Raw genomic sequence first — 27,169 nt, forward strand, 5'->3', positions numbered from 1 at the left:
TAATTGCACAAGATAAATAATCTCAAATTATCTCATTTTTATTATTTATTTATTAATCTAAATTTAATAATCTTAAATAATTTTATTTTCTTCGTCTTAGGTCTTAGGATGTAATTCCCAACAAGCCTTACCTCTATAATGGCATGATCAATATATTTTAGTTATGAACTTCCTTTCATTGAATTTATTTTTAATATCTAAACAGTCTATCATTGAGATCTAATCTTCAAAATTAAGAGTGATGAGTAGATATAAATTTTACATAATTAGTCACACCATGGACCAGCGGATTTAGAGAGAGCAATCCCAAATTGGCCATGTCAAAAATTTCAGAGTTTATCATGTTCAACACTCATTTCTGCTACAATCCCAAATGTCTCTTGTAGAGATGATCAGGCTCATCTGTCTTTGTATTTTCTCACAATTTTAGTGAGATGAGTCACACAAGAGCAATGGAAGAAACAAAAACAAATCCTCTTCCCTGTCTCATCCGAAACAAATGAAGCTAAAGCTACCTCTCTTTTTCTTTGTTTTACCATCTTACCTGAATATAAATGCTAATATAAATATATCGTTTGAAGAAAACTGAGAATACAGTCACCCCATTAAGCTGATGGAACAAGTTCTTAAGGACCTTCATGAGTATATGAATCTGTAACTCAACCAAGGACTTTCCTCAAATACACTGTGACCAGATAAGAGCAATATTATGACCAAAAGATCCATAGGATAAATGTAAGAGTCATAAAAACCTACAGAGGATTTATATGAGAAATCTCTATCTTTATTATGAATACATCTGCCAATATACCAAGATAAAGCTGTCAACCAAATGAACCTGATATAATAGTCTCTTGTGCAATTGGTAAGATCCTTCATCCAACCAGAATCTTGCATAGAGCAGCACATTATTCATACCATCATTTATTTGGTGCCGAATTCACAAGCATGTGAAATTTAGGCAATCCCCAAAACCTTTTTGATATCCTTCTGCAAAGGGATCCAAAATAAAATGTCAGATGGCATTATCTGCATTGTCAAGAACATTGAACATGATTTCACAAGAACATTCGGGATAAAGTGTGGCGGCGTTGGGTTCATCTACCTCAATGCTAAGCGGGGATGTGGTTGGGGCATAGCGATCAATCACGTGCCCATCCTTGTCCACCAAGAACTTGGTGAAGTTCCACTTGATGCCATCCCCAAAAAGGCCACCTTTGCTGGACTTCAAGAACTTGTACAAGGGTGCAGCATTTGAACCATTCACATCAACCTAAAGCGGACAACTACCTTTAATATCCAGGCTGAAAAACCCAAACAGCGATGTTTACCATCTTGGGTCTACAACCACAAAATCCATGCTATACGTTCATCAAGCAGTCAAGCTACCTAGCCATTATTTCTTAAATGCAATAAGAAAAAAGAAAACAACCATAGAGGAAAAAACTAGCTCAAGAATGGTCTAGCTAAGAAACACCTCTCTCTAAAAAATTCTAAAAGGGATGAGCCAAGTAACTAAGAAATTGAAATCCATGCGACAACTGACCTTATCAAATATCGGGTATTCAGCTTTGAATCGAGTGCAAGCAAACTCAACAATCTCTTCATTGTTTCCTGGTTCTTGTCCCGCAAACTGATTGCATGGAAATGCCAGAATCTCAAAATCTGCATCGTGAAAGCAAGGTAAAGAAATAAATTCAGGCAGAATGAAACTTGATTGTGTGAGAGCATGATCGTTGATACTCTTACTTCTAACAGTAGATACCATACCATGGATATGTTAATATTTGCCAACCCTAAATAGTTAGGACGTTACAACGATGTTCTTGTTGAACGAATATGTTAATATTTGAAAGTTCCGAGCATATAACCAAATAATCTAGGCCCCTCAAATTTTCTTTCAGATGCTTTTCTCTCCTGTACAATTATGCGTGCAGTTACCTTGGTTCTGAATGCAAAATTTAACTAAAGCATCTTAGTATCAAGCAATGTCTATTTTTTGATGCAAAAGGTAACTTTAAGTGCCTCCCTTTTGATTTACTTGATGTAAGATTTAATAACTACTAAACGAGAAAAGCCTCATAGAACAAAACTTGAATGAGAAACAAAAGGTTGCCCAACCAAATCAACAAGACATCTCGATCTCATAGCTACAAAATGATGTAGATGTATTGTAGAGACCTTTCGTGGTCTCAAGGTTTACAAATTTTAAATGACATTCAGAAAGCTAAGTTTATAAAGAACTTCATAAGACGCAGAATTTTATGAAAGGCTAGGATCAGCTTGATTCTCAGTTAGTAGCATATAATAACCTTAATTTTCAGTCTCAATGCCTGTTCTATCATGTGTTAGCAGCAAATTGTTCAAGAACATGGATTATGGTACAACTAATCAGCCTAAAACAATTTCACACACTAAAATCCGTGATCCATTAATAGACACTGATTAATGAAAGAAACGTTTCTTCATCATCAAACTAACAGTTTGTGTAACAACAAGAAAGGAAAACTAGTTCTCTATAAATATCAGTTCATTTGTTCTTCTCTTATGTTTGATATTTAACTCTTCCTTTTTTTTTATGAGATGAAACTTTATGGCAAAAGTAATACTTTGTGCAAGATCAATTAGTTTGTGATGGCGTTTCAGTTGATACCATAACAGTGTCCAAGTTGATGCATAATATATAACAAATATCCTACCTGATGAGGGCAATAATGACGACATGACGCGCTACGACGTCAGCCTTGACTGGACGACACTCTGCCCGAAGAAGGCAATAATGCCGACACGATGGGCGCTGACGTCACCCGCTCTCAGACGAAGACTTCATCGTTGTTTGACCAACGCGCTCGACCAAGGCAGAGGAGAACGACCACCGAGGCACGCCCATACCCTGCGGCAGTTCGGTTCTCCACGCAGCATCAATGGCAATGTCAGACGCCATCAGAGGTACGATCCTGCCTCCCGTAGGCAGGCACATCAGGTAACACTAAATCGCCCTATAAATACCCCCGAGTTCTAAACGAAGGGGGAGGAGACTTCTTCACTAAAAAAACTCCTTCCACATCATCTAACTTGATCGTCGGAGGGGTCGGGCCGAGCTTCCGACCCGACCTGTGTGCAGGTACAAGGGCGAGGTTGCATCTTCCCAGTGCCGCGGAACAGCTTTACTCCCACGCAACGTCCCGCCCGGACCATCGTAACCGGCCACCCCGGCTATCCCGAGGAGCGCCGCGCAAGATCCCCGCGCATTCGGACCCGAACCAAGCCGCATCGGCCCCGAAGCCACGGCATAAAGTTGTTTACACTAACATTTTTGGCGCTAGAAGGAGGGCCCCGAATGTCGAGCGATCAGCAGATCCACTCTGGCGAACCCGCAACCATGGGGTCGTGTCCGGTCAGCACCCCGGAAGAACATCCCCTGCGTGATGAACCCCGAGACGAATGCCCCGCCACGACATCGGAGCGCTACTGGCGGCTGTTCAACGACCCGGGTTTGTCGCCACCCGACGCCCCCATCGGCCCGTCGCCTGTATCGCCCGAAGCCTTCCACGACCTCGCTCATCAAGTCCGAGCACTGGCGGGCGTGGTGCAGACGATCATCCCGCTCGTCTCCCAGCCGACGCCCCCACATGTAACCCAGCCTCTCCAACAGCGGGAGCCCCCTACCCGGACTCATGCACCACCTCCCGAGCTCCCTACTTCGCCTCGAAACCGAACCGCCCGGCCCGAGAACCGAGAGGCGGAAGACACGTCGAGTCGCCCAGAGCCTGAGGCGCTATCCGCGGACTTGACGAACGCCCTGCGAGCCCAGCTGCGCCTCGTTAGTCAACGCCTCGACGAAGTACAGCAGGAGGTTCGTAGGTCAAAAGGAGAGCTCGAAGCGGACGGATACCAAGGGTCCCCATTCGCACCCGAAATACAAGATCAAGTGATTCCACCACACTTCCGGCTCCCTTCGCCGGACGCCTATGACGGCGCCACTAACCCCGCGGACCACGTAGCCGCGTTTCGCGCCCAAATGGCGCTATATGGGACTTCTGACGCCTTGATGTGCAGGGCGTTCCCAACGACCTTGAGGGGGCCGGCCCGCGCATGGTACAACGGCCTGAAGACCGGGACCATCACTTCCTTCGATCAGCTCGCTAGAGACTTTGAGCTCAACTTCCTGGCCTACTCCCGACCGAAGCCGTCCGTGGCGTTACTCCTCGGACTCAACCAAAGGGAGGACGAGCCCCTCTCCCATTTTGTGAACCGTTTTACGACGCAGATTCGAGGGCTCTCAGACGCTCACCCCTCTCTATTGATGCAGGCATTCATGATAGGCCTGCGGCCTTCCAGGTTCTTCTGGTCTCTAGTGGAGCGACCCCCCACGACGGTACCCGAGATGCTCCAGCGGGCGAGCCAGTTCGTCGCCGCAGAGACATGGATGGCCGGGAAGCGCGAAGAACACAAGAGGATCAAGCTGGAGCCGCCCCGGCAGTAGCAATCCACTGCGTCTCGGCGTAGGTTGGACAGATCCGACCTGCCGGCACCGAGGCCCCCTCTCCCCGCCTTGAACTCGTCCCGAACGGAAATATTTCTCCACATAAGGGAGAAGGGACTGCTTAAAGAGCCCTACCCGATGAGGAATCCGCGAGAGCTAACGGACCAATCGAAGTACTGCCGCTTTCACCGGCAGCATGGGCATGACACCGAACAGTGTCGGGAGTCGAAAAGGCAGATCGAGGAGCTCATTCGTAGAGGGCATCTCGGCTAGTACCTTCGGCCGGACAAGGAACTTTCGCCGCGCCCGGAGGGTCCCATCGAACGACACATCGACGTGATAGCTGGCGGCCCCGCATCTGGCGGGGATTCCATGACCAGAAGGAAAGCATACGCCCGAGCTGCCTCGGCCGAAGCTCCCAGGCACGGGCCCGAGCCGTCGTCTCAACTTACTACCAAACTGTGAAGTTCCCGACCCATGCCGGGACCGGAGAGGTCACAGGAAGCCCCCGAGAATCCAAGCACTGCTACCTGACCGCCGTCTCGTTACACAAGAGAGCAAGGGTCGAACCACCATTGGCGGACCCCCGGGATGTCACGGACAAACTTCTAAACAAGATGTTTGATGTAATGCTCATGTATGTCCGTGTCTTTTGGCATGTTCATGCCTTGTACAACATATAGAGGGGCGACCGAAGGCTTAATAGTCTCATTTTAGTTGGGTTGGTGGCCTCTTGAGGGGGCCGGCCCGCGCATGGTACAACGGCCTGAAGACCGGGACCATCACTTCCTTCGATCAGCTCGCTAGAGACTTTGAGCTCAACTTCCTGGCCTACTCCCGACCGAAGCCGTCCGTGGCGTTACTCCTCGGACTCAACCAAAGGGAGGACGAGCCCCTCTCCCATTTTGTGAACCGTTTTACGACGCAGATTCGAGGGCTCTCAGACGCTCACCCCTCTCTATTGATGCAGGCATTCATGATAGGCCTGCGGCCTTCCAGGTTCTTCTGGTCTCTAGTGGAGCGACCCCCCACGACGGTACCCGAGATGCTCCAGCGGGCGAGCCAGTTCGTCGCCGCAGAGACATGGATGGCCGGGAAGCGCGAAGAACACAAGAGGATCAAGCCGGAGCCGCCCCGGCAGTAGCAATCCACTGCGTCTCGGCGTAGGTTGGACAGATCCGACCTGCCGGCACCGAGGCCCCCTCTCCCCGCCTTGAACTCGTCCCGAACGGAAATATTTCTCCACATAAGGGAGAAGGGACTGCTTAAAGAGCCCTACCCGATGAGGAATCCACGAGAGCTAACGGACCAATCGAAGTACTGCCGCTTTCACCGGCAGCATGGGCATGACACCGAACAGTGTCGGGAGTCGAAAAGGCAGATCGAGGAGCTCATTCGTAGAGGGCATCTCGGCTAGTACCTTCGGCCGGACAAGGAACTTTCGCCGCGCCCGGAGGGTCCCATCGAACGACACATCGACGTGATAGCTGGCGGCCCCGCATCTGGCGGGGATTCCATGACCAGAAGGAAAGCATACGCCCGAGCTGCCTCGGCCGAAGCTCCCAGGCACGGGCCCGAGCCGTCGTCTCAACTTACTACCAAACTGTGAAGTTCCCGACCCATGCCGGGACCGGAGAGGTCACAGGAAGCCCCCGAGAATCCAAGCGCTGCTACCTGACCGCCGTCTCGTTACACAAGAGAGCAAGGGTCGAACCACCATTGGCGGACCCCCGGGATGTCACGGACAAACTTCTAAACAAGATGTTTGATGTAATGCTCATGTATGTCCGTGTCTTTTGGCATGTTCATGCCTTGTACAACATATAGAGGGGCGACCGAAGGCTTAATAGTCTCATTTTAGTTGGGTTGGTGGCCTCTTTAGGCTTATAAATAAAGGTTGTGTCATGTGGACACGTGCGAGAGATTTTCGGTCTGTAATGGATCATTTTACCCTTTGTTGTGCCACTGTTCAGAGCTTGTAAAGTCTGTTTGTAATTTGCATTGTCTATGAAGTGTTTTTCAGAGATGTTTGCTTGTGGATCCCGATTGAGGCGTTCTCTTTAGCCCGTTCTCTCTTTTGTTGGTCCTAAGGGACAATGAGAGACTTCGGGGAGGCTGACCTTTGCGGACGGACACGTAAGGGTGCCACACGACTTAGGCAAAACCAGCTAAGTCCGTGACAGATGGTATCAGAGCGGGACAAACATTCATAGAAACACTTAGAATGCAAACGTGGGGGACCTAGCGGGGCTGCGTTGAGGGTAGTCAGCACACGCGTGACCGTTTGGGGGAAAACGGGCATGAAGATGTAGGGAAAAGGAGTCGCTCAAACGAGCGGGCATCCGAGATTGGCATTCAAAGGAATGGCCAACCCTTCGCGCAAGAGGCACCACGAGAACAGGCAAGGTGGAATGAGTTGCTCAACGACCAAAAGAGTTATGCAAAGCTCACAGAGGTGAGGGGAATTGTTAACTCGAAGAATTTGGTACTCATGCATGAGCTTGTATGCGGACGATGGAATGTTCGTGGCTATCCCAAGGCGTCGAAACTCGGCGCCATAGAGCATTGAAACTTTCTCTTCGGCATGTGAAGGATACGTCCGTAGGAGGCTGAAGTGTGCAACGAGTTCAGCATGTTGCTAGGCCTTGAGTGGTGCAGCGGGGGCTGTATTGACGTGGAGTCGCAATCTAGCAAGTGCGTTTGCAGGAGGCAGAACAATGCACAGTTTGTTCAGCAGATCGGAGTAGTCCAAGGGGATGGTGGTCTCCGAAACGAAGAGAGATATTGCTCCAATGGGACAGCTATCCAGGAGGGATAAGTCCCGGCTCTCCAGAGGGAGAATCATGTGCGACGGACCGCACATGTTGAGGAGGAGTACCTTAACAAACAACAACTCCACGAAGCTTGATGGACTGAGCAAGCGGCGAGGAGTCGTCGCATGATCTCGCTTGAGAGAATGCATTGGTGGATGCATTGCGAGATCAAGTAGGGGAGGGACCCAAAGCAACTTAAATGAAGGCACACTTGGAGTCGATATGGAGATCAGACTCAAGGGAGGGCTGACCCGTGGAATGGTGGGCGCGAGGGCCACCATCAACTCAATGCAAAAACGAGGAGCGGAGCAACTTGGGGGTAACTTGGCGAAGTACTCAAGCCGCTCGAAGGGAGCCAGTATAGAAGTTGGAACATGGAGCAGAGGCACAGTGCTTTCCTTAGACAGAGGTCAAGGACATAAACTCTTGCAGAGGCAAGAGTAAGATCATGTTGTTCCATGGGTCCTTCATTCTGACGGAGCGGACTCATCTTGCATGGTGCCAAAGACGAAGGGAGCTTCGGGGCACGTGCACCTTATCTCGAAGGAGCATTTGATGGAGGAACTAAGGCGACTCAATTTGCGGAGGCGAAGTTGAGTTCAGAAGGCCTTAGCACGGGGCAAGAGGACGCAGAGGCGGGTACTCTTGAAGAATATGCCACAGTGTTGTCATTCAAGTTGCTATGAAGGAAGCGTTGCGCAGCGGAGATTGTGCTGGTAGGGGCAGAGGCCCAGGATCCAAACAATGGTGCACAAATTACAGTGAAGTCGGTGGACTTCGGGAGCTACTAGGCGACGGACTGTCCTAGAGCGGTGCTTCATCTAGGTGTGACCCAAGAGTGGGTGGATGAAGGTCGATTGCCAAAGGAGCGAACAAAATCGAAGGTGGAAGAGACCCTGCGATGTGTTGGCAGAGGCCACACATGGAGGGTTCACAATTCGAGTTTATTCCACAAGGATCAGAATGCAATGGAGATGTCACCAGGAGGCGACATGGTGCAGCGGATCGTGGTGGAACAGTTCGTGGCAATGCGATACACACGACCTAGTCCTGGGAGGGACTAGATCATATGGAGGTATGATCGGGAGCTACTGGGAGCTCCACTTCGGTGAACAACACGACGGCAAGAAGGGCTATGGATTCAAGGAGTGAAGGCCATGGTACCGCAGAGGCGGGTCTTCCGTGCGTGCATCGAATTTTGCTTCCGTGGTCATCAGCATATGGGGGCTGTGTTCCACCAAGGGAAAAGTTCGAATGCAAGTACCAGTGAGTTCTATGGGAGGAACTTGATCATGCAGAGGTATGATCGAAGCAACTAGAGAGTTGGACTGCTCCAGAGCTCATATTCGCTTAAGGAAGCCCGGCAAGTCAGAGGACAAGGCCGAGTAAGCGAACGTTGCTACCAAGGAAGCTAAGGAGAACAGAATCGGTGCAAACCGTACAACGTGATGGCAGAGGCCATGCATGGGAGTTGCAGTCTGTCTTTCCATCGACCAAACGGACTGCTTGGAGAACACAGAGGTGTTGAAGCAGGGGGTCGAAAGGGGCGAGGAAGCGACGACGAGTCCAGAGGGACTTAGCTACCCAAAATCAAGCAATCAGTTAGAATGGAGGTGGACTCGGAGGAGTGCCACAGAGGCATATCTACTTATTGTGAAGAGAAGGGATACATATGCAAGGCAACGGATAGTAGTGCCATGGGCATGGCAGCGCCATGGTACCGCAGAGGCGGGACTTCCGTGAAAGTCATTGATCCCTTGCTCTCATGGAGGGAGAGCGCTTGGTCGTGAAAGGGGCCGAGGAGGTGGAGCATGCAGAGGCAATCTCCAAGTACCGAGACAAGGTTGAAGGGCAGAGGTTGAAGAACTTCGTAAGACCGGTGTCAATGTGCTTCTCATCAAGATAGCCGAAAGTGAAGGACTTCGGGTCATGCATGCATAACCAAGGAACGAAGCAGGTAGTACGCGGTGCTGTACCTTTGCTACTCAGTGGAGTAGGCGGCAGGGTTGATGGAGAAGACGGTACAATCCCAGAGACGACCAAACCTATGGGAGAATTACTCCAAGTCAGGGTGAAAACTTCCTGCATTCCAGAAGTTCAATGGCATTGAGAAGGTGAATGACAGTAACTAACTCAACGCAAGGAGTGCAAACACTTCAAGTGCTTCAGAAGTGTGAGCAAAGAGCAGGCGAAGGCTAGTAACCAGCTCGATGCATGAAGTACAACCTCGAGGAGGCGGGCGAAGTCAAGTAACCTTTGCCTTCTCAACTCTTAAGAGAATGGGCGAAACCGAGTACCCCAATTCTCTTATCTATCCAGCAGAGGAGCTCTGTATATGTTCAAAGACCCTTCAAAGATAATGGAAGACAATAGTTGTCAAATCCTCACCAACGGTGATCAGTGTTATTGAGAGTAGATTGTCCGCTTCATTTCCCAACGAAATGCCAATCGAAAGCGGAAGTGATGCGAACCTACTTGGATGTGACAACTAAGTGAAAGAAGAGTCAATGAGCAAATTTTGTGAAGGACCCAAAACTTCAGAAGTTTGCGAGACGATGCTCGTTAAAGCTCCAATAAGCATCCACCCAGTTCAAGCAGCATGTGGAATTTGAGAGACTGACGCAGTAAGGATGGTCTTTTCCTTCATTTGGGGGATCCGTAGGAATCAACAAGGATCAACACAACTCAACCAACCCCACACCAGAGTCAGAGTCATTGGTGAGTTGAAGCAGCATGGCGGATCAAAGGTTCGACTACTCAAAAACAGCAGCGGAGAGCAGCTGAGAGCCAAAGGCGCATTGTAGCTGGAGTAGAAGATTGAAGACTCAGCAAAGGCGAGGAGTTGCAGTGTCGACAAAGGCTTCAACGAGGACGTCGAAGGAATAAGTGGGGGAGAATGTCACGAACAAACTTCTAAACAAGATGTTTGATGTAATGCTCATGTATGTCCGTGTCTTTTGGCATGTTCATGCCTTGTACAACATGTAGAGGGGCAGCCGAAGGCTTAATAGTCCCATTTAGTTGGGTTGGTGGCCTCTTTAGGCTTGTAAATAAAGGTTGTGTCATGTGGACACATGCGAGAGATTTTCGGTCTGTAATGGACCATTTTACCCTTTGTTGTGGCACTGTTCAGAGCTTGTAAAGTCTATTTGTAATTTGCATTGTCTACGAAGTGTTTTTCAGATATGTTTGCTTGTGGATCCCGATTGAGGCGTTCTCTATAGCCCGTTCTCTCTTTTGTTGGTCCTAAGGGACAATGGGAGATTTCGGGGAGGCTGACCTTTGCGGACGGACACGCAAGGGTGCCGCACGACTTAGGCAAAACCAGCTAAGTCCGTGACAAGGAGGCGAAGAAGCCAGCCCCCCATCCTGAGCCGAGGGGGTCCACCATCGACTTGCCACTGCTAGAGGGTCGACCAGACCAGACGATCAAGGTCGGATCGGAGCTACCCGAGCAAGAACGAAGGCAGCTCGTCGGCTTCCTACAAGGAAATGCCGACGTCTTTGCCTGGTCGCCATCTAACATGACTAGCGTCGACCCGGAGGTCGCGCAGCACCACCTCAATATCTCACCCGACGCTCGCCCAATAAAGCAAAAACCCAGATAGCAGGCTCCTGATCGGCAGCTCGCCATACGAGAAGAAGTGGGCCGACTTTTAGCGGCAGACTTCATAGAAGAAGTCAGATACCCACGATGGCTATCCAATGTAGTCCTCGTCAAGAAACCTAATGGAAGCTGGAGGATGTGCGTTGATTACACCAATCTCAACAATGCATGCCCAAAGGATTGCTACCCCCTCCCGAAGGTCGACCAGTTGGTCGACGCTACGGCCGGACACGCCTGCCTCTCATTTATGGACGCCTTCTCGAGATACAACCAGATCAGAATGGCACCCGAAGACCAAGAGCATACGACTTTTCTCACCGATCAAGGGGTTTGCTTTTATAAGGTCATGCCCTTCGGATTGAAGAACGCCGGGGCTACATACCAGAGGACAGTGAACAAGATGTTCGCCCACCAGATCGGGCAGAACATGGAAGTTTACGTCGACGACATGATTGTGAAAAGCCAAGAGGCAGGAGCCCACCTAGCCGATCTGGCCGAGGCATTCGCCACGCTACGCAAGTACGGCATGCGGCTCAACCTCGTGAAGTGCGCCTTCGGTGTCACCTCGGGAAAGTTCCTCAGGTTCATCGTACACGAAAAAGGAATCGACGCCAACCCGGAGAAAGTCCAGGCGATCATCAATATGCAGTCACCTCGGATGATCAAAGACCTACAACGCCTTAACGGGAGGCTCGTCGCCATGTCCCGTTTCCTTGCCCGATCGGGTGATCGCTGCCTCCCCTTCTTCATAGCACTGAAGAACCCGAAAAATTTCTAGTGGACGGCGGAATGCGAGGAAGCCTTCAAACAAATGAAGCAACACTTAGCCAACCTCCCCCGACTTGCCTCAGTCTCTCCTGGGGAGAAGCTAGGCCTCTATCTGGCTGCCTCCCAGCATGCAGTCAGCTCCGTTCTGGTCAAAGAAAACTCCGGCGAACAGCTTCCGGTCTACTATGTCAGCCACGTCCTGAATAGGCCCGAGGAACGATACCCACCGATTGAGAAACTGGCGCTCGCGCTCGTACTGTCAGCCCGGAAGCTACGCCCCTACTTCCAGGCTCACCCGGTGGAGGTCATCACCGACCAACCACTTCGGCAGATCTTGTCTAAATTTGATGTAGGAGGACGTCTTCTCAAATGGGCGATGGAGCTCGGCGAGCATGACATACAATACGTGCCCAGGACCACTATCAAGGCCCAGTCCGTGGTCGACTTCATCGCAGAATTAACTCAGATCGGGGACAAGGGTCTCGAACAACCTCCCGAAGCCTGGGTCCTGCACGTCGACGGATCGGCCAACTCAAAAGGCGCCGGCGCGGGGCTGGTGCTACAAGCTCCCGACGGGCGGTCGTTCGAGCGTTCCCTCCGATCGGGTTCCAGGCCACTAACAACGAGGCGGAATACGAGGCGCTCCTAGCAGGACTCAGGTTGGCCCTCGAGATGCAGGTGGTCGCCATCCGCGTCCTCACCGACTCGCAGTTGGTAGCCGAGCAACTCAGCGGGGGATACGGCGCTCGGGACCCGATCATGGCGAAGTACCTGGCACAGGTAAAGAACCTGACCGCTAAGTTCCCTCATTTTACATTATCTAATGTCCCGAGGGGAGAAAACGAGCGAGCCGACACGCTAGCTAAGCTAGCGTCAAAGCCAGCCCTTGAAGCCGAGCCCGAGGTCGAGGAGCTCCCTACCCGTGCCATCGAAATCGCAACGGCAGCCTCGGGCGACGCGCCTACCACCTGGGTACAAGAACTGCTACGCTTCAAACGGGACGGGACTCTTCCGCCCGACGAAGCTACGGCTCGACGCCTGCGTCGCACGCATGCATGGTATACCGAGGTGAGTGGACGACTCTACAAGCGGTCCTTCACATACCCCCTCTTACGGTGCTTGGAACCCGACGAAGCTCAGACGGTTCTGGCTGAGGTCCATGAGGGAGTTTGCGGGGAACACATCGGCGGGCGAACCCTGGCACACAAAATACTTCGCCAAGGTTACTACTGGCCGACCATGTGCCGGGACGCAAAGGCCCACGTACAACGGTGTAGTTCGTGCCAAGAACACGCCCGCACGCCCAGGCAGCCCGCGGTCCCGCTCACCCCCATCGACTGCGCATGGCCATTCGCGCAATGGGGTCTGGACCTGCTCGGACCTTTCCCCCCAGCCTCGGGACAACGAAAGTACACCTTCGTGGGTGTGGATTATTTCACAAAGTGGGTCGAGGTTGAACCACTGGCGACGATCACGGAGCGGCAAATAGAAAAGTTCGTATGGAGGAACCTGGTGACTCGGTTTGGCTTGCCCAAAACCATCATCACAGACAACGGGCCCCAGTTCGCAGGTAGAAGGTTCCGGGAGTTCTGCGCGAACCACGGAATCCAGCTAAGGTTCAGCTCGGTGGCTTACCCTCAGACGAACGGGTTAGCAGAGGTAACCAATCGGTCCATTCTGGACGGGCTCAAAAGGAGAGTATTCGCAGCCCAATCGACTTGGACGGACGAACTCCCGAGCATTTTATGGTCGCTACGCACCACCCCAAGACCGGGACTGGAGAGTCCCCTTACAGCCTCACGTTTGGAACCGAAGCTGTCCTACCGCCCGAGGTAGCCATTGCCACCCTTCGGACAAGAAGTTATTACGAGAAAGTCTCGAACGAAGGACTTCGAGCCAGCCTTGACGTGCTCGAGGAGCGACGCGCCGACGCACACTTGAAGGCCCTCTCTTATAAAAGAGCCGTCGCAAGGGTCTACAACAGGAAGGTACGACCCCGACCAATTAAGTTAAGCGACCTAGTCCTGCGCAAGACCGAGGTCAGCGACCCGACCCGAGCGAGGGGAAAGCTGGCCCCCAAATGGGAGGGACCTTATCGGGTCGTCGAGATAATCCGACCAGGTACATACCGGCTCGTGACAATGGACGGTTCTCCTCTACCGAGAACGTGGAACGTTCAGAACCTTAAGAAATTCTTCGTTTGAGAAAGGAGTTTCTTTGAAGGAGTTTCTTTCTTTGGCCTAATGGAAGAAAAAGTTTTTTCGTCCAAGGAAAAAGAAATTTTTCCTCTGGGAAAGGGGAAGTTTCCCGTCCAAGGGAAGGAGAAGCTTTTCGCTTGCGCAAAAAAAAAAAAAAAAAAAAAAAAAAAAGGGCTAGCTGAGCAATACACAAGAGGGGAAAAAGTTTTCTTTTATTTCAAGAGGAAACCAACTTACAGGATTCGACCCCGACTTACAAAATCGACTAACACCTTAGAAAAGCAAAAATATAGGACCTTTCTTTATTACAGGGGGACGTCCAGGCGGTCGTCAAAGGGGACGTCCAAGCGGTCGTTAAAAGGGACGTCCTCGGGCATGTCTACCTCCAGATCCTCGGGGTGGGGAGTGAAGGGATCCTCCTCCACCTCGAGGCCGGGGTGACGAGCGCGGAAGCGGGACGTGGCGATTCGGTATCCGTATTCAAAGGACACCCGCCCCGTCCGCGTCAGCCCGAGTTCGAACCCCTCGGACTTCTTGTACGCCTCAATGAGCTCCCTGTCCTTGACGGGTCGGAGACACGCCTCTTCCGCCAGCGTTTCCGAGGCCGCTCTCGTCTCCGCCTTCGCCTCATCCAGCTTTTTGCTAAGGGCGCTCGCTTTCGTCTTCAGCAGACGGAGCTCGGTCCGCTCCACCCTTAGGATCTGCTGGAGCTCCTCGCTCGATTTCTTGGAGGCCTCGAGCTCCGACCTAAGGCGAGCCGCCTCCGCCTCCAGGTCCGCCGCGAGCTTCTCGGCAGCCGCCACTGCCTCCGAACTGGCCCCGGCTCGGGCCTCCTCGACCTAACGGCGGAGCTCGGCATTACGACTGACGAGGCCCCCGATGACCCGGCCAGCGTCACGCACCCTATCCATCAGGGCCGTTGCATAGTGAAGGCCCTATAAGAAAAAGATGGGTCAGGAAGAACAGCGTCGAGAAGCAAGCCCAAACGGGAAGAAGGAGAAGCGCTTACCCAGGTCAGGGACTGAGCGGACTTGTGGAGCAGAGCCTCCGAGGGCAGGGTGTACAAATCCCGAGCCATGTCGGGATGAAGCGCACCTCGAAGGAAGGTCGCGGAGGAATCTCCTCCGGGACAGGCCTCCCCAGCGGGCGACCAAGGGGTCGTTGGCCTCCCCAATCGGGATCTCGGCCACCAGCCGCGCCAGGAATAGTTCCTTGTCCCCGACAGGCAGCCGGCATAAGTCACGTACGGAGAAAGGGCGCGGACCCTTCCCCGCCGTCCGCCGACTAGGCCCGGCCTCGACCCGACAGGGGCCCGCTTCAGCCCCCTTTGAGGGTGCTGCCTTTGCCTTCTTCCGAGGGCGCCCGACCTCGACCTCCAACGGAGCGTCCTTCGAGCCGGGCTACAGGTCGGCTGGCAGTGCTGGGGGAGGAGCTTGCAGCGCATTACCCCCCAGAAGCGATCGGAGGTTCACCATTTCTACAAGTAATAGGAAAGATATTAGTACCAGGAGTAAGCCGCGCAAACACCCGAACCAAACGTTACTAACGTACCTAGAGGCATCGGGCTGAGACCCGCCTCGACTAGCCACTGCTCGGTCATGTTCCGGAGGGCCTGGGAGCTGGAGAGAATCTCCCTGAGCCTCCCCAGGTCTTGGCGCTCTGCTTCACTCAAGCCTGGGGTGGTGTTGTCGACCGCCCTCGCGGACCACCGAACCCCAAAACCCCAGTCCTTTGCGCAGCTAACGTAAAAAAATCTCCCCTTCCATCCTTTATTATTGGAAGGAGCCCCCCGACTCGAAAGCCCGTCCGGGCAGATAGGAAGTAACCCCCCCGAACCTTTGGAGAGGCGATAGCATGAGAGAAATAGGTTTAGGGTAGGGGTGATGTTGGCATGGTAGCATTCCCCCAGGAATACCACTAGGTAACGCCAGGAGTTCGGCGCCACCTGAGACGACGAAATTCGCCAGAAAGAGATACAAGATACGATGAGGGGGTGGAGGGGAAAGCGCAGACCCGCCTCCAGGGCGTTTAAGGTCAGCGCGAAACCCTTCAGGACCGGGTCGTACGCCCGCTGTCCTGGTTCAGGGGCACTAAGGATGTGGTCCTCCGGGATGCTATAACGCTCCCGGAGTCCCCCCAACAGTGACCCACTCACGGTGGAGTCATTGTCGTGCAGCCACATCAAGGCCTCCAAGGCCCGCGCCGCTTCCCCGTCAGAGGATTCCACAGGAGACGTCGGAGGACGTCCCCCCTCAGCTACACAGGAAGGGGAAGAAGGAGAGGGAGAAGAGGACGACATTTCAACTGACCTTAACAGGGAGGAGCTACGAGGAAAGGGAGGACAACCTAGGAAGCGGGGAAGAAAACTGGAAAGGGGACGGCAAGGCCTGAAGGAGGCTCAGCGGCGAAATATAAAAGCGAAGCTGGGCGTTCGCTATTTAAAGAGGATATCCCACAAGAACCAGCGCCCCTTCACCTCCCGAGAATGGGCGGCAGCCCACCCACGCACGCGCGTAATCGTCACGTCAGAAACGCCAAAAGACGGCCCGCCTTAATGAGGGCCTGACGTGGCAGCCCCGTTGAAGCGGCAACGCCCTGGCGCCTCGATCTCAATGCTCGAAAGCGTGCGGCAAAAGTAACCAGTCCCCTCAGAAAGGAAATCAAATACGGCAGCTTTTCGACTCCCGCTACTACTAAGTAGGCAAGGAGGGAAAGAAACACAAGTGGCTTTTCGGGCCACCAGACCGTGCCGCGCTACTCGGCCGCATGACCCTCGCGACCACGCCTGCGCGGTCTGTCCACCTGCGTCGTGCTACTCGGCCGCATGACCCTCGCGACCACGCCTGCGCGGCCAGCCCGCCTACGTCGTGCTCCTTGGCCCTATGCTCCCCGAGACACGCCTGCGCGGTCAGCCCGCCTGCATCGTGCTCCTCGGCCCTATGCTCCCCGAGACACACCTGCGCGGTCAGCCCGCCTGCATCGTGCTCCTCGGCTCCCTGCTCCCCGAGACACACCTGCGCGGTCAACCCGCTTTCGTCGTGCTCCTCGGCCCCCTACTCCCCGAGACACGCCTGCGCGGTCAGCCCGCCTGCGTCGTGCTCCTCGGCTCCTTGTCCCCCGAGACCACCTCCCTCGCCGCGGCTTGCCCGCCCAAGACGAGCTCGACCTCATGTCGCCTGAGACTACTGCAGCACCAAATGACAAAGCCATGCCTCGGACTCCCCCCTATCGCAGTGACCGACGCATAGCTTCTTCCGGGAGGGGAATATGATGAGGGCAATAATGGCGACATGACGCGCTACGACGTCAGCCTTGACTGGACGACACTCTGCCCGAAGAAGGCAATAATGCTGACACGATGGGCGCTGACGTCACCCGCTCTCAGACGAAGACTTCATCGTTGTTTGACCAACGCGCTCGACCGAGGCAAAGGAGAACGACCACCGAGGCACGCCCATACCCTGCGGCAGTTCGGTTCTCCACGCAGCATCAATGGTAATGTCAGACGCCATCAGAGGTACGATCCTGCCTCCCGCAGGCAGGCACATCAGGTAACACTAAATCGCCCTATAAATACCCCCGAGTTCTAAACGAAGAGGGAGGAGACTTCACTAAAAAAACTCCTTCCACATCATCTAACTTGATCGTCAGAGGGGTCGGGCCGAGCTTCCGACCCGACCTGTGTGCAGGTACAAGGGCGAGGTTGCATCTTCCCAGTGCCGCGGAACAGCTTTACTCCCACGCAACGTCCCGCCCGGACCATTGTAACCGGCCACCCCGGCTGTCCCGAGGAGCGCCGCGCAAGATCCCCGCGCATTCGAACCCGAACCAAGCCGCATCGGCCCCGAAGCCACAGCATAAAGTTGTTTACACTAACACTACCCTTACAGCAACCTAATGAAAGCGAATGGTAAACCAAAAGTATATAGTAGATAACAGCTAATTGTCTTGATGGGGAAAATTTTGCCAGCCAAGGTAAGTAGCACATACCATTGTTCTTGTACTTCTCATACAGCTGACTCAGCTCAGTGTAGTTCGAATTAGTCAACCCACTACCACAAATATAAGTAACAGATTTATTTTAGATAATAAACAGAGGCAGCAAAAGTATGAAAACATTTTAACCCTCAATTACAAGAAACTAATCTGACCTTCTAAGATATATTTCAACTAATCTGTTACTTAAAGACAAAAAGCAATCTAAATAGAACTACAATACCATTGTGATGCAACGTTGACAATCAGCAATGCTTTCCCCTTGTAAGTGCCAAGATCCACATCATTTCCCCTGGCATCCTGCAATGGAAGTGATACAACACATTGTCTACCTCAGATTACATAACCACAAAAACCAAGAGACAAAAACTTCTTTCCACAAATAACAAGAGTTCCTAGAAGTTACAACTCGAAACATTAACATATCAGTAGATTCAACACCATGACACTCGTCCTATCTAGGCGCTAATGAGTAAAAACAGAATGAATTCCACAACTTGACACAAAGCAAAAGGATTCATTCAAGATTGATGCAAGAAAATACACTTCCTCTGGTTCACAAAATTATTCACAAAATTATTCACAATAAGAATAAAGATTCTCATAAGGTTTCCAAATTACGCGACCATCAAAAACTATCACAAATTGCTTACCATAAAAAAAGATCACAAGTGTTTCAAGAATCGACCAATGACCCATCCCTGGAACCCTAACCCAATCGCACACAACAAATTCGTACAAGCACCAACATTCCCTGAGAAAACAAGACCGAAGCACCAAAAATCCATAACTACAGGAGTAGGACATTAAAATTACGCGTCATTGTCGACTCCAGTCGACAGATCAAAACAAAACGAACAAAATAAACAAGTAATTTGTTGTCAAAATCCCAGTTTTCGAAAAATCCTCCAAATAACACACTCGATCCAAAAAGTTTGATCTTTAAAAAGGAACCATCCCTAAAACACACAAGGAAAAAGGAAGCGGGCAAATGATGCTGAGAAGAAGAGAAATTTCCGTAGACAAACCTTGACGGTGAAGTCATGGATGGATGCGGTGGCCTTGGAGGAAGCCATATCAGACGCGAACCCTGAGATCTATCGAGGTCGCACAAGCTGCGATGGAGGAGAAATCAAGCAGAGGCGGAGGAATAGGGTCGGTAGATTGATGTAAATGAAGGAGAGCTCGTTGGGTTTTATTTATGCCAACGATGGCGAAGGAGCATCAAACAACAGCAGAACCCATGTGAGCTTCTACGCCTTCCACGTAAATATGAACACGCCCACGTTGTGAGATGCCGCAGTCAATGACCGACTTTGCTCGTTCACACGATGAGAGTAAAATAAAGATCGAATTCCCGGAAAAAGTTTTTTTTTTTTTTTTTTTTTTTTTAACTAGCGTCCTAATTTTTATTTTTTAAAATTCAAAATATTACTCCTTGTTGTCTTTGCTTAGCATCGTTAATCGTCATCGGACTCACTTTTGTCTCCATGAATCCTCGTCGAAATCACTCTCTCTCACCCGAGCGCTTGTTGCCCTACCTCTCCTCTACTTTATTCCCTCGAATATACTCATTTCTTCACAACTATAATTCTTTGCTTTTTCGTTCATAATTTTTTTAATGTTTTCATCGTTGATTGATTGTCTATGTCGTAAACAAAAACGAAGAAGACAAATCGAACAAGACGAAAGAGAGAAGAATTAGAACGACCAAAACTAGTTAAGGTGATGAAGGGTCTAATAGAAATAAAGTAAAATGATTTTTTCATGCAAAAATAAATGATTTACAAGAATTTTTAGATGTAAGATTATAAATTTATCAAAACTAAAGGTTTTTTAAAGAAATTATTTTAAAATAAATTTATATTATATAAATATATTTGAAATACCATTTTATTTATTCATTTAGAATATGAACCATAGTTTAATGTGAAAGCTTCCTTCTTGGAACATTCAAGTGTGAAGTTGTGGTGGGTGACAATCCAATTCGCCATTTTGTTGCCAGCAAGAGCAAATTTGGAGTCTCCCATGAGAACCTGAGAGGGTAAAGTGGTAACACTGTCGATCAAAAGGCATATATACAAGACAAAATAACTTGCAATTCTCAAACAAGATGAGGATCAAAACGTGACTCCCATCTGTTGCAAGCAGTACAACCTGATGGATAATACAAGCTTACGGTGTGTCTCCCCTCGCCATCTCTACATAAACACCACCAAAGATCAAGGCAAAAGATAACCAGCTACAGCAACAGATACTCCTACGCATAAAGCACCAAGGAAGAACAGCTTCGAAGACCATGACAAGCAACCAACTCCACTGGAGAGGCCATCCGAATCGATGCTGCTCCTGCTCTAGAGCAAGCTGTCCGTCCTCGCCGGCAATCGACGGAAGAAGTTGACGGGCACAGATGGCAACTTGTGTCTGAACCTTGGATGCCTCATCAAGTAGAACCCCGCGGCAGCTGCCACCACTTGCAACGGCGTCACGTACAGCACCATCGCTGCACACAGGCAGAAGACCAGGAACATCGCCGTGGCCCGGGGATCCCTCCATGTTAGCAGCAAATGCAGTCTCTCACCCTGAGTCGCGATGTCGCCCACCACCGTCTGTATCCTCCCGGCCACACTCCTCAGCCGATCATACCTCATCCTCACGATCTCCGGGTTCCGAGAGGTTGGGTAGGTGTCGAACTCCTCGTCCAGCTCATCCGGATCCACTGCCTCCACGGAAGAGATCTTGGTGTTCATGTGCGGTGGGTAGCGGGGGCGGAACCGGTAATTCCAGACACCTATAAGAAACATGTAGAGGAAGATGGTCGGAAGTATCAGCTCAGGGAAGCAGACGAGCATGATGAACAGGATGTGCACCAAAATGGTGGTGACAGGGTTCTTCCACGAGCACACATCGCCGAACCATTTCGCCACCGCGAACAGGCCCGAGAAGACGGACATGAGCCGGAAGAAGTTCGCCTTGCTTCTGCGCATGCTCCACAGGTGAGAATGCGCATCTGACATGTACTCCACGACCTCCTTCCGCAGCGGTGGCTCCATTCGGCTCAGCCGAGCGGCCACGATCTGCACAGCTTGGTGGCGGAGCATCTCTTGCTGGATTATGGGTAACGGGCGGATGTAGTGCATCTTGGGCAGGAGCGGTTTCGAGTAGATGAACATGCTGTTGACCATCGACGTCACCGAGAACCGAATCGCAAGGTGGAGCTCGCCCATCTTCTTGACGCCCGAGTTGTGGAGCACCAGCAGCGGGTAGGTGTTGGTGTAGATGCGCCCGGTTTCCAGCGTGGAGAGACGGATTCTGACCTTCCCAATCTTCACGTCCTTGTTGCCGCCGGTGCTGGAATCTTTCTCGCTAAGCTGGCAATTGTCGAAGACGCCGACGGTGAGGACGGTGGCGTGGTCGTAAACGTCCCAGGTGTACTGCTCATTGAACCTCGGGCTCATGTTGTCGACGATAGTGCGAGTTCTCACCCACTTGTGGCCATACTTGGCGACGCAGTAGGAGTCGCAGGTGCCCTTCCCGTCCCTCGTCTTCATGGGGTGGAGACCGGTCGCGTTCAGGACGCCGAGCTCGAGCAGCCCGATCGGAGGCTTCCACAGCTGCTTCGCCGTGGGCCGCAGGTCGCTGCTGTACTGGGTGGACTCGTCGAGCACATGATATCCTCCGTCGAGGCAGATGCGGACGTGGATCTTGCTGGAGAACTTGTCCTCCTTCAGCTGGTCCACGTCCACCGCCACCGGCCTCTTCAGGTTCCACCACTTGGAGCGGATGATCCGGTCATCGGCGCGCTTTTCCACGGCGGCCAAAGGTACGTGAACGCGGCCGATCTCCTCGTCTTTGTTGTGCGCGACGCGATCTTCCACGGACAGGATCAGGTCCTCCTCGAAAGGCTCTGCCGCCACGAACATGAACTCTTCGTTCCACAGGAAGTTGGGCGTCCGGGACTGGATCGCCTTCGTCTTCATCAGCTGGCCTCCGATCCGAGCTTTGCAGAGCACGTCCGGGAACCTTTTCTTGTCGGAAACAAAGATGTCGTGGGCCTCAATGACGTTGACTCGGACGTACCATAGCCTCGGCGCATGGTACACCTTTGCGCGTATGTAGTTGCTCAAGGTGTGGGCGTCAACAGCGGGAACGGCGTCGGAGTGCGTGGCGTAGGCGAAGGACTCATCAGCTTGGGTTCCATACCACACAGCCAGCATCAGCTCGCCTTTAATCTTCTCCCCCTTCTTGTCCTCGAGCCGGTACCACTCGGGAGCTAGCGGGCTGTCGGGGGGGACTCGCGAAGGGACCTCGTTCAGATCGAAGCGCACGAGCCCCACGAAGTCATCCTTGACGAGGTCCTTGTCCTTGAGCACCACCTCCATGAACGAAGCTTGCACTCGTTCCCTGGCGAACGCGAACACTTGGTTCCACTCCGGGCTCTGGTTCTTCTCAAAATGCCTCGTGGTTCCCTTGTAATTGCCAAGTCTCACCTCCACGAACGGGTCGAGGCTCCCCGTGATGTCCTTGGCCGGCAGCTCACGCGCCTTCACCACCCGCACGAAGAGGTACTCCATCTTCTCCACCAGGTCGAAGGCGCCCGCCTTTTCCCCGGGTATCATCCGGCCGCCGATGATCCGTCCGCCGCCCAGGGAAGGGCTGGTTTCTTTGAGCTGGAAGTCCACCGGCTGCTGAGAGGACGACGACGAGAACATCTTCACGACTCGAGGCGGCTCGGATTTCATCTCGTCCGTCGCGTACCTCACCGACTGATCGACCGCTTGACCTGCTGCAGAGTAGTACGGCTGCGGCGGCTGCTGCTGCTGCTCTCTAGCGAGGTGGTGGAAGGTCCGAAGTGGCTCGGGTCTGCTCTCCTGGAACGGGTTCAGGCTCGAACCGGTGACCTCAGCCTGAGGTTGCTGCGCATGGCTTGAAGCAGGGCTGCCAAGGATTGGATCGAAAGCTGGCTGAGGAACGGAAGACCTTATGGAAGGGTCATCGGTGACGAACACCTTGAGGCCGAGTTCTCCTTTAACGCGTGAGAAGATCCCACGCTTCTCCAACGGATAGTGCAAGTCCACCGCGTCGGAGTAGGGGACGAAGGAGGTTCCTGCAAGCCGCACCTTCCCGATGAAGGACCCGGAGTTGGTCGCCCTGTTAAAGTGGTAGACGTGGGCTTCGAGGGGGCAGTCAGAGAGGGTGGACGGATCAGAGGCGTTGAAGTAGAAGCTCTCATTCCAAACGGGGTTAACGTCCTTCTCCTTGATGGTGGTTCGGAATTTTTGGCCATCGAAACGGAGTTCGACATAAGGACTGACAGAGCCTTGACCATCCTTGCTGATGAGGTCATGAGCACTGAGGACTTCAACCCCCAGTTTAAGATTGCTCATGTTGATGACTCTGTAGTTGGTGGAGGGAGATGAGGGATCAGAACCGATCAACTACCGAGGCCAAAACCTGCGTGGTAAAGGCAAGCAATTTGTGAACTGCTCATGTACAAGTACAAGAATGGCTCTAATAACAAATGGTGAAGAGAAAGTCCATGTTGCATGTAAAAACCGTATAAAGAGATAAACCATATACAATGTCCACCCACAAGGCCAGTTCAGAAGAGAGGAGCACTGATAGAATTTAAACCGAAAGATCAAACAACGGAGTCACCTCAAATTGCAGAGTAATCCAAGGTTCAGTAGAAACCGGGATGAATTCATATTTTTTTCTTATTGAGCAAGCAATCAAGCCTTCTGGTAGTGCAAAGGTAACCAAACAGTCATGATTAGTGTTTTCAATCTCTCGTGGGTGCAAAAGCTACCTTTCTGCAGTTGTTCATTGCAGAAGCTCTGCCTTACCAGTGGTTGAACAAAGTATGCAGAGCCAAAATTCTCATAGATTTCTACTTAGGACAGTCGAGGTCTGAAGCTTGGTTGTTTGCTTTGGGTTTTCTTGATTTATATGCATGAAAGCATTCTAAGTAAACTGGATAAAAGCAGAGTTAGATATCTTGGTTCTCACGGACATACTAGTATTCCAATAATTAAGAGACTTCGTAAAAGAATGCAGAGTAGCAAAGGAAAAACTGAAGCAAAACCAGGTTGTGTCAAGACAGTGCACAAGTTGATGCTGAAACCAAACTGTGGCAGATGCCTTGATCCATAGTGATAATGTTAAGCTGGGAATTGTGGGCATATCTATATCCTCAAAGGTGAAGATTGGCAACATAAAATAGACCAGTTATTTAAAATCAATACAATGGTTGTGTCTCGGTTACAAAAGGTACGGTGAGGAGGTCGATACTTGAGAATCCGAGGAGCTCATGAGTCTCCAATGTATGAGGCTTTTTGAACACAGAGATTATCTTAATTAATCTGTAAATAATAAAACTCGTACATACATTTAGCAATCATCGAGAAGTTTTAGAAATTTGACCAACAACAACCTTACGGATATAAAACATGGTGTCATTTCCTAAGGATGCCATCGGAAGCTTTAACATGTTTCAAGATTCACATTTATGATATACCCACTACGAATGCTAAGCATGAGAAACAAAGAGAAGTGATAGAAGCAACTAAACCATGAATTTGTGATGTCAAAATCAAGCTTATAACAAAGTCACTCATTTTAAGTCCTTATCATAATGATTCTGCTACTAATGTGTGATGAAAATTTTACAGTCCATCATCTTTAATTATGTGTAATTTAGCACTAGAACGTGTTTATTATGAAGTTGCAGTTTCCCTTAGGCAATAAAACTGTAGTACTAAACTAACATAACTGTACGTCGATGTGTACCGAATGATTCTTCATTTAAACATAAAAAAATGGAATTCCAAAGTACACATCAAATTGCAAAGGAAATTAGTTAAATGACTACCTCATTCAACTGGATTTATTCCGGTTTAAACAGTTTGCATAATGTGGTTAGTATAGATTCGATAACAAACATTACTCGGATACTCTGTGTCTCATATTCCTTCTATATGACTTGAAAGGTTATTTTGGATCCAACAAGGTTTGGGTGGTAACGGTGATCAGCAAATGAGCTGAAAATATGTCTTCCAAATACATTCCTATGATGTCCAAGACCAATTAGAAAAGCAACAAGAATCTGAAAGACTGGAATTTTCCACCAGTTTCATATGATTCACTGGTACCATATGACAGACTCTGTTCCTCCCGAAGGAAGAAGCAAGCAAAAGAAGTAAGAAATGAGATAGCATCATAAACCCTGCTAACAGCAACAAATCGAGAACAGAAGTCCACAAAATGAATGAAAACCTCAGGACTAGAACCACACAGGTTATTGTAACTCAAATCATTCTTCTTATCCTCTCTAAAATTCTCAAACTGCGGTACTGAAATCGCAGCCAATTTCTTGCAATTAGATGTCAGAGAAGAACAGAACATCCTTGAGATGTTGTCTACTTTTCAGTTAAGAAAGAAACCTAATTTATTCTTACCTAAAATCTTGACATAACTTCATGGAGATGGTGAAGTGCCGCCATCATCATGTAATTGCTCCATACTACAATGGAATTGTACGAGTCCTAATCTCCTCATGCTATATGGTCACTTATCAGCATGGAATGTACCCACATAATCGATATTTTAGGTTAGGTTTTCCTGGCTAAGTACTTTTAAAACAGAAAGTCTTTCTTCCTTACAGCTCAGCTTGATTCCAGCAGTCACAAATGTCCAGAACTAAGAACACACAAATTATTTATTATTATTATTATTTATTTCTTTTCAATCAGCATCTTACCAAACTGGTATCATCTAATTTATCCAACCTGGTTACTCTAGTCATCCTCTACCATATGTTGGTGCTGCAAGGGAACACAGGGGCACCGGAAAGATAAATCTTTGGTCCAGAACCTAAACCAACCAGAGGAAGAGAACTCGGAACAAAATTGGTGTTCGACAAGCACCGAGGAGGTCGAAATTGTTCACTATATCGGAATTAATAAGGTTAGAAAAGTAAGTCTTTGGTCACCGGTGTTTGCATCTTTCGACTGCCCATCTCAATCATTTCCTCTAAATTGACTATCTTTCAACTGCTCATCACGATTTGCACGCTCAATCATTTTCTGTGTCACCTTCCATCAGTATTGATTCATGGAAGTAGAATATGCGATCTCCAGAGACACAAATATGTAAGATATAAAAAGGTAAACCTAATCCAGAACGAAGTCCACCGCCATCTGGATTTACATATAACTCCTCCATTGGAATCCAGCACCGCTTTCCAACAGATGGGAAATTAAGCATGAGAAGTAAGCTTCTAATCCGTTTGGTTAATTCCATGAATGGCCTCTCTAAATGAACAAATTTCAAATCAGGAGGAAACAAAGAAACAAAAGAAAGCAAGAAGAGCAAGACTGGATTCAGAAGAAGAAAAAGCAGTCGAAAGAAAGAGAAGGGTTCACCAGCGGAGCCAAAACTGCTCCACGCCTCTCCTCTGAAAGCTTCGAGTTCTCGAGTCGACCGCAGCCCTCTGAGAGGAGATGAAGAGGGGGTTGGGTTGGCTTCTTGGAAGGAGATGGGGGTGCAGCCTGGAAATAGGATGACGGGGAATCGTTGCTTTCGCCATCGCAACGACAAACACATCCCTCTCAATCTTTCTTTCCTTCCTCCTCCTCTTTCATCCGCTGAGAGTCATTACATTCATACGTAATAAAAAAATTAATCACCTATCATAAATGTTGTATTAAATTACGCACAGAACACTCTTATACAAATAAATAAATATATATATATATCAAATATATAGCCAACATTTGAGGTTGTTGACGAAAAATAACGATCAAATTTGCCGTCCACTCGATAACTAATAATAAACACGAGGAGAACTCGCGAAACGCACGTAAACTGGTCTGCATCGAACGGATACGTCACAAATTTTCGATGATGATAAACTCTGGTACTGCAAACCAAACCACAGAGAAGATTGCTGATCCAAAGATTTGACCATTTCAATGTTTTTTTTTAATATATTATTATCTTGTGCTATTTCATTTTTCCATAGGAAGTACGTGAGGTGGTCGGTCTAGGAAGACCTCAACCTTTCCTTTCCTGTCATTAATATTATCTTTTGTAAAGAAATTTGATATATAATCAATCAATCAATCAATCAATCAATCATCAGACTAGTATTTTAAATAATATTTGAGGAATAAATAAATTAAATAAATATCGCACGGTTTAGAAATCAAAATCCACCTTCATCGTTATCTTAAAAAAGTTAAATTAATCAGCCAATCAGAAAATATATATATGCACAATCAATCAGCAAAAATACGATAAA

At 50.0% G+C, this 27,169-nt stretch overlaps 2 protein-coding genes across 3 annotated transcripts; both read right to left on the minus strand.

Annotated features, from left to right (window-relative positions):
• Nucleotides 1-688: 688 nt before the first annotated feature.
• Nucleotides 689-19,178, minus strand: LOC103973267 (probable phospholipid hydroperoxide glutathione peroxidase 6, mitochondrial). Its single transcript, XM_009387778.3, has 6 exons — nucleotides 18,897-19,178; nucleotides 18,092-18,168; nucleotides 17,863-17,924; nucleotides 1,547-1,665; nucleotides 1,106-1,273; nucleotides 689-990 (listed from the first exon to the last, which is right to left on the minus strand). The coding sequence occupies exons 1-6, from the start codon at nucleotides 18,942-18,944 to the stop codon at nucleotides 958-960; spliced, it is 507 nt and encodes a 168-aa protein (XP_009386053.1). The 5' UTR covers nucleotides 18,945-19,178; the 3' UTR covers nucleotides 689-957.
• Nucleotides 19,179-19,947: 769 nt separating this feature from the next.
• On the minus strand, nucleotides 19,948-26,465 carry LOC135638628 (FT-interacting protein 3-like). 2 transcript variants are annotated; one of them, XM_065151827.1, is made up of 2 exons: nucleotides 26,292-26,465; nucleotides 19,948-23,322 (listed from the first exon to the last, which is right to left on the minus strand). In XM_065151827.1, the coding sequence occupies exon 2, from the start codon at nucleotides 23,253-23,255 to the stop codon at nucleotides 20,223-20,225; it is 3,033 nt and encodes a 1,010-aa protein (XP_065007899.1). In that variant the 5' UTR covers nucleotides 23,256-23,322; nucleotides 26,292-26,465; the 3' UTR covers nucleotides 19,948-20,222. The 2 variants fall into 2 exon arrangements, with proteins under 2 accessions (XP_065007899.1, XP_065007900.1); XM_065151828.1 differs by lacking the exon at nucleotides 26,292-26,465 and adding an exon at nucleotides 25,326-25,470.
• Between the last annotated feature and the right edge of the window lie 704 nt (nucleotides 26,466-27,169).

This window comes from Musa acuminata, chromosome BXJ3-5 (genome assembly GCF_036884655.1).
Source record: "Musa acuminata AAA Group cultivar baxijiao chromosome BXJ3-5, Cavendish_Baxijiao_AAA, whole genome shotgun sequence".
Classification (NCBI taxonomy): Eukaryota; Viridiplantae; Streptophyta; class Magnoliopsida; order Zingiberales; family Musaceae; genus Musa; species Musa acuminata.

Excerpts from the sequence above, each read along its gene's own strand:
- LOC135638628 (XM_065151827.1), bottom strand. The coding sequence starts at position 23,255 with ATGAGCAATCTTAAACTGGGGGTTGAAGTCCTCAGTGCTCATGACCTC.
- LOC103973267 (XM_009387778.3), bottom strand. The coding sequence starts at position 18,944 with ATGGCTTCCTCCAAGGCCACCGCATCCATCCATGACTTCACCGTCAAG. Across the intron at positions 17,925-18,091 it reads GTCAACGTTGCATCACAATG|TGGGTTGACTAATTCGAACT; the intron begins GTATTGTAGTTC and ends TATTTGTGGTAG. Across the intron at positions 1,274-1,546 it reads AATACCCGATATTTGATAAG|GTTGATGTGAATGGTTCAAA; the intron begins GTCAGTTGTCGC and ends TGTCCGCTTTAG.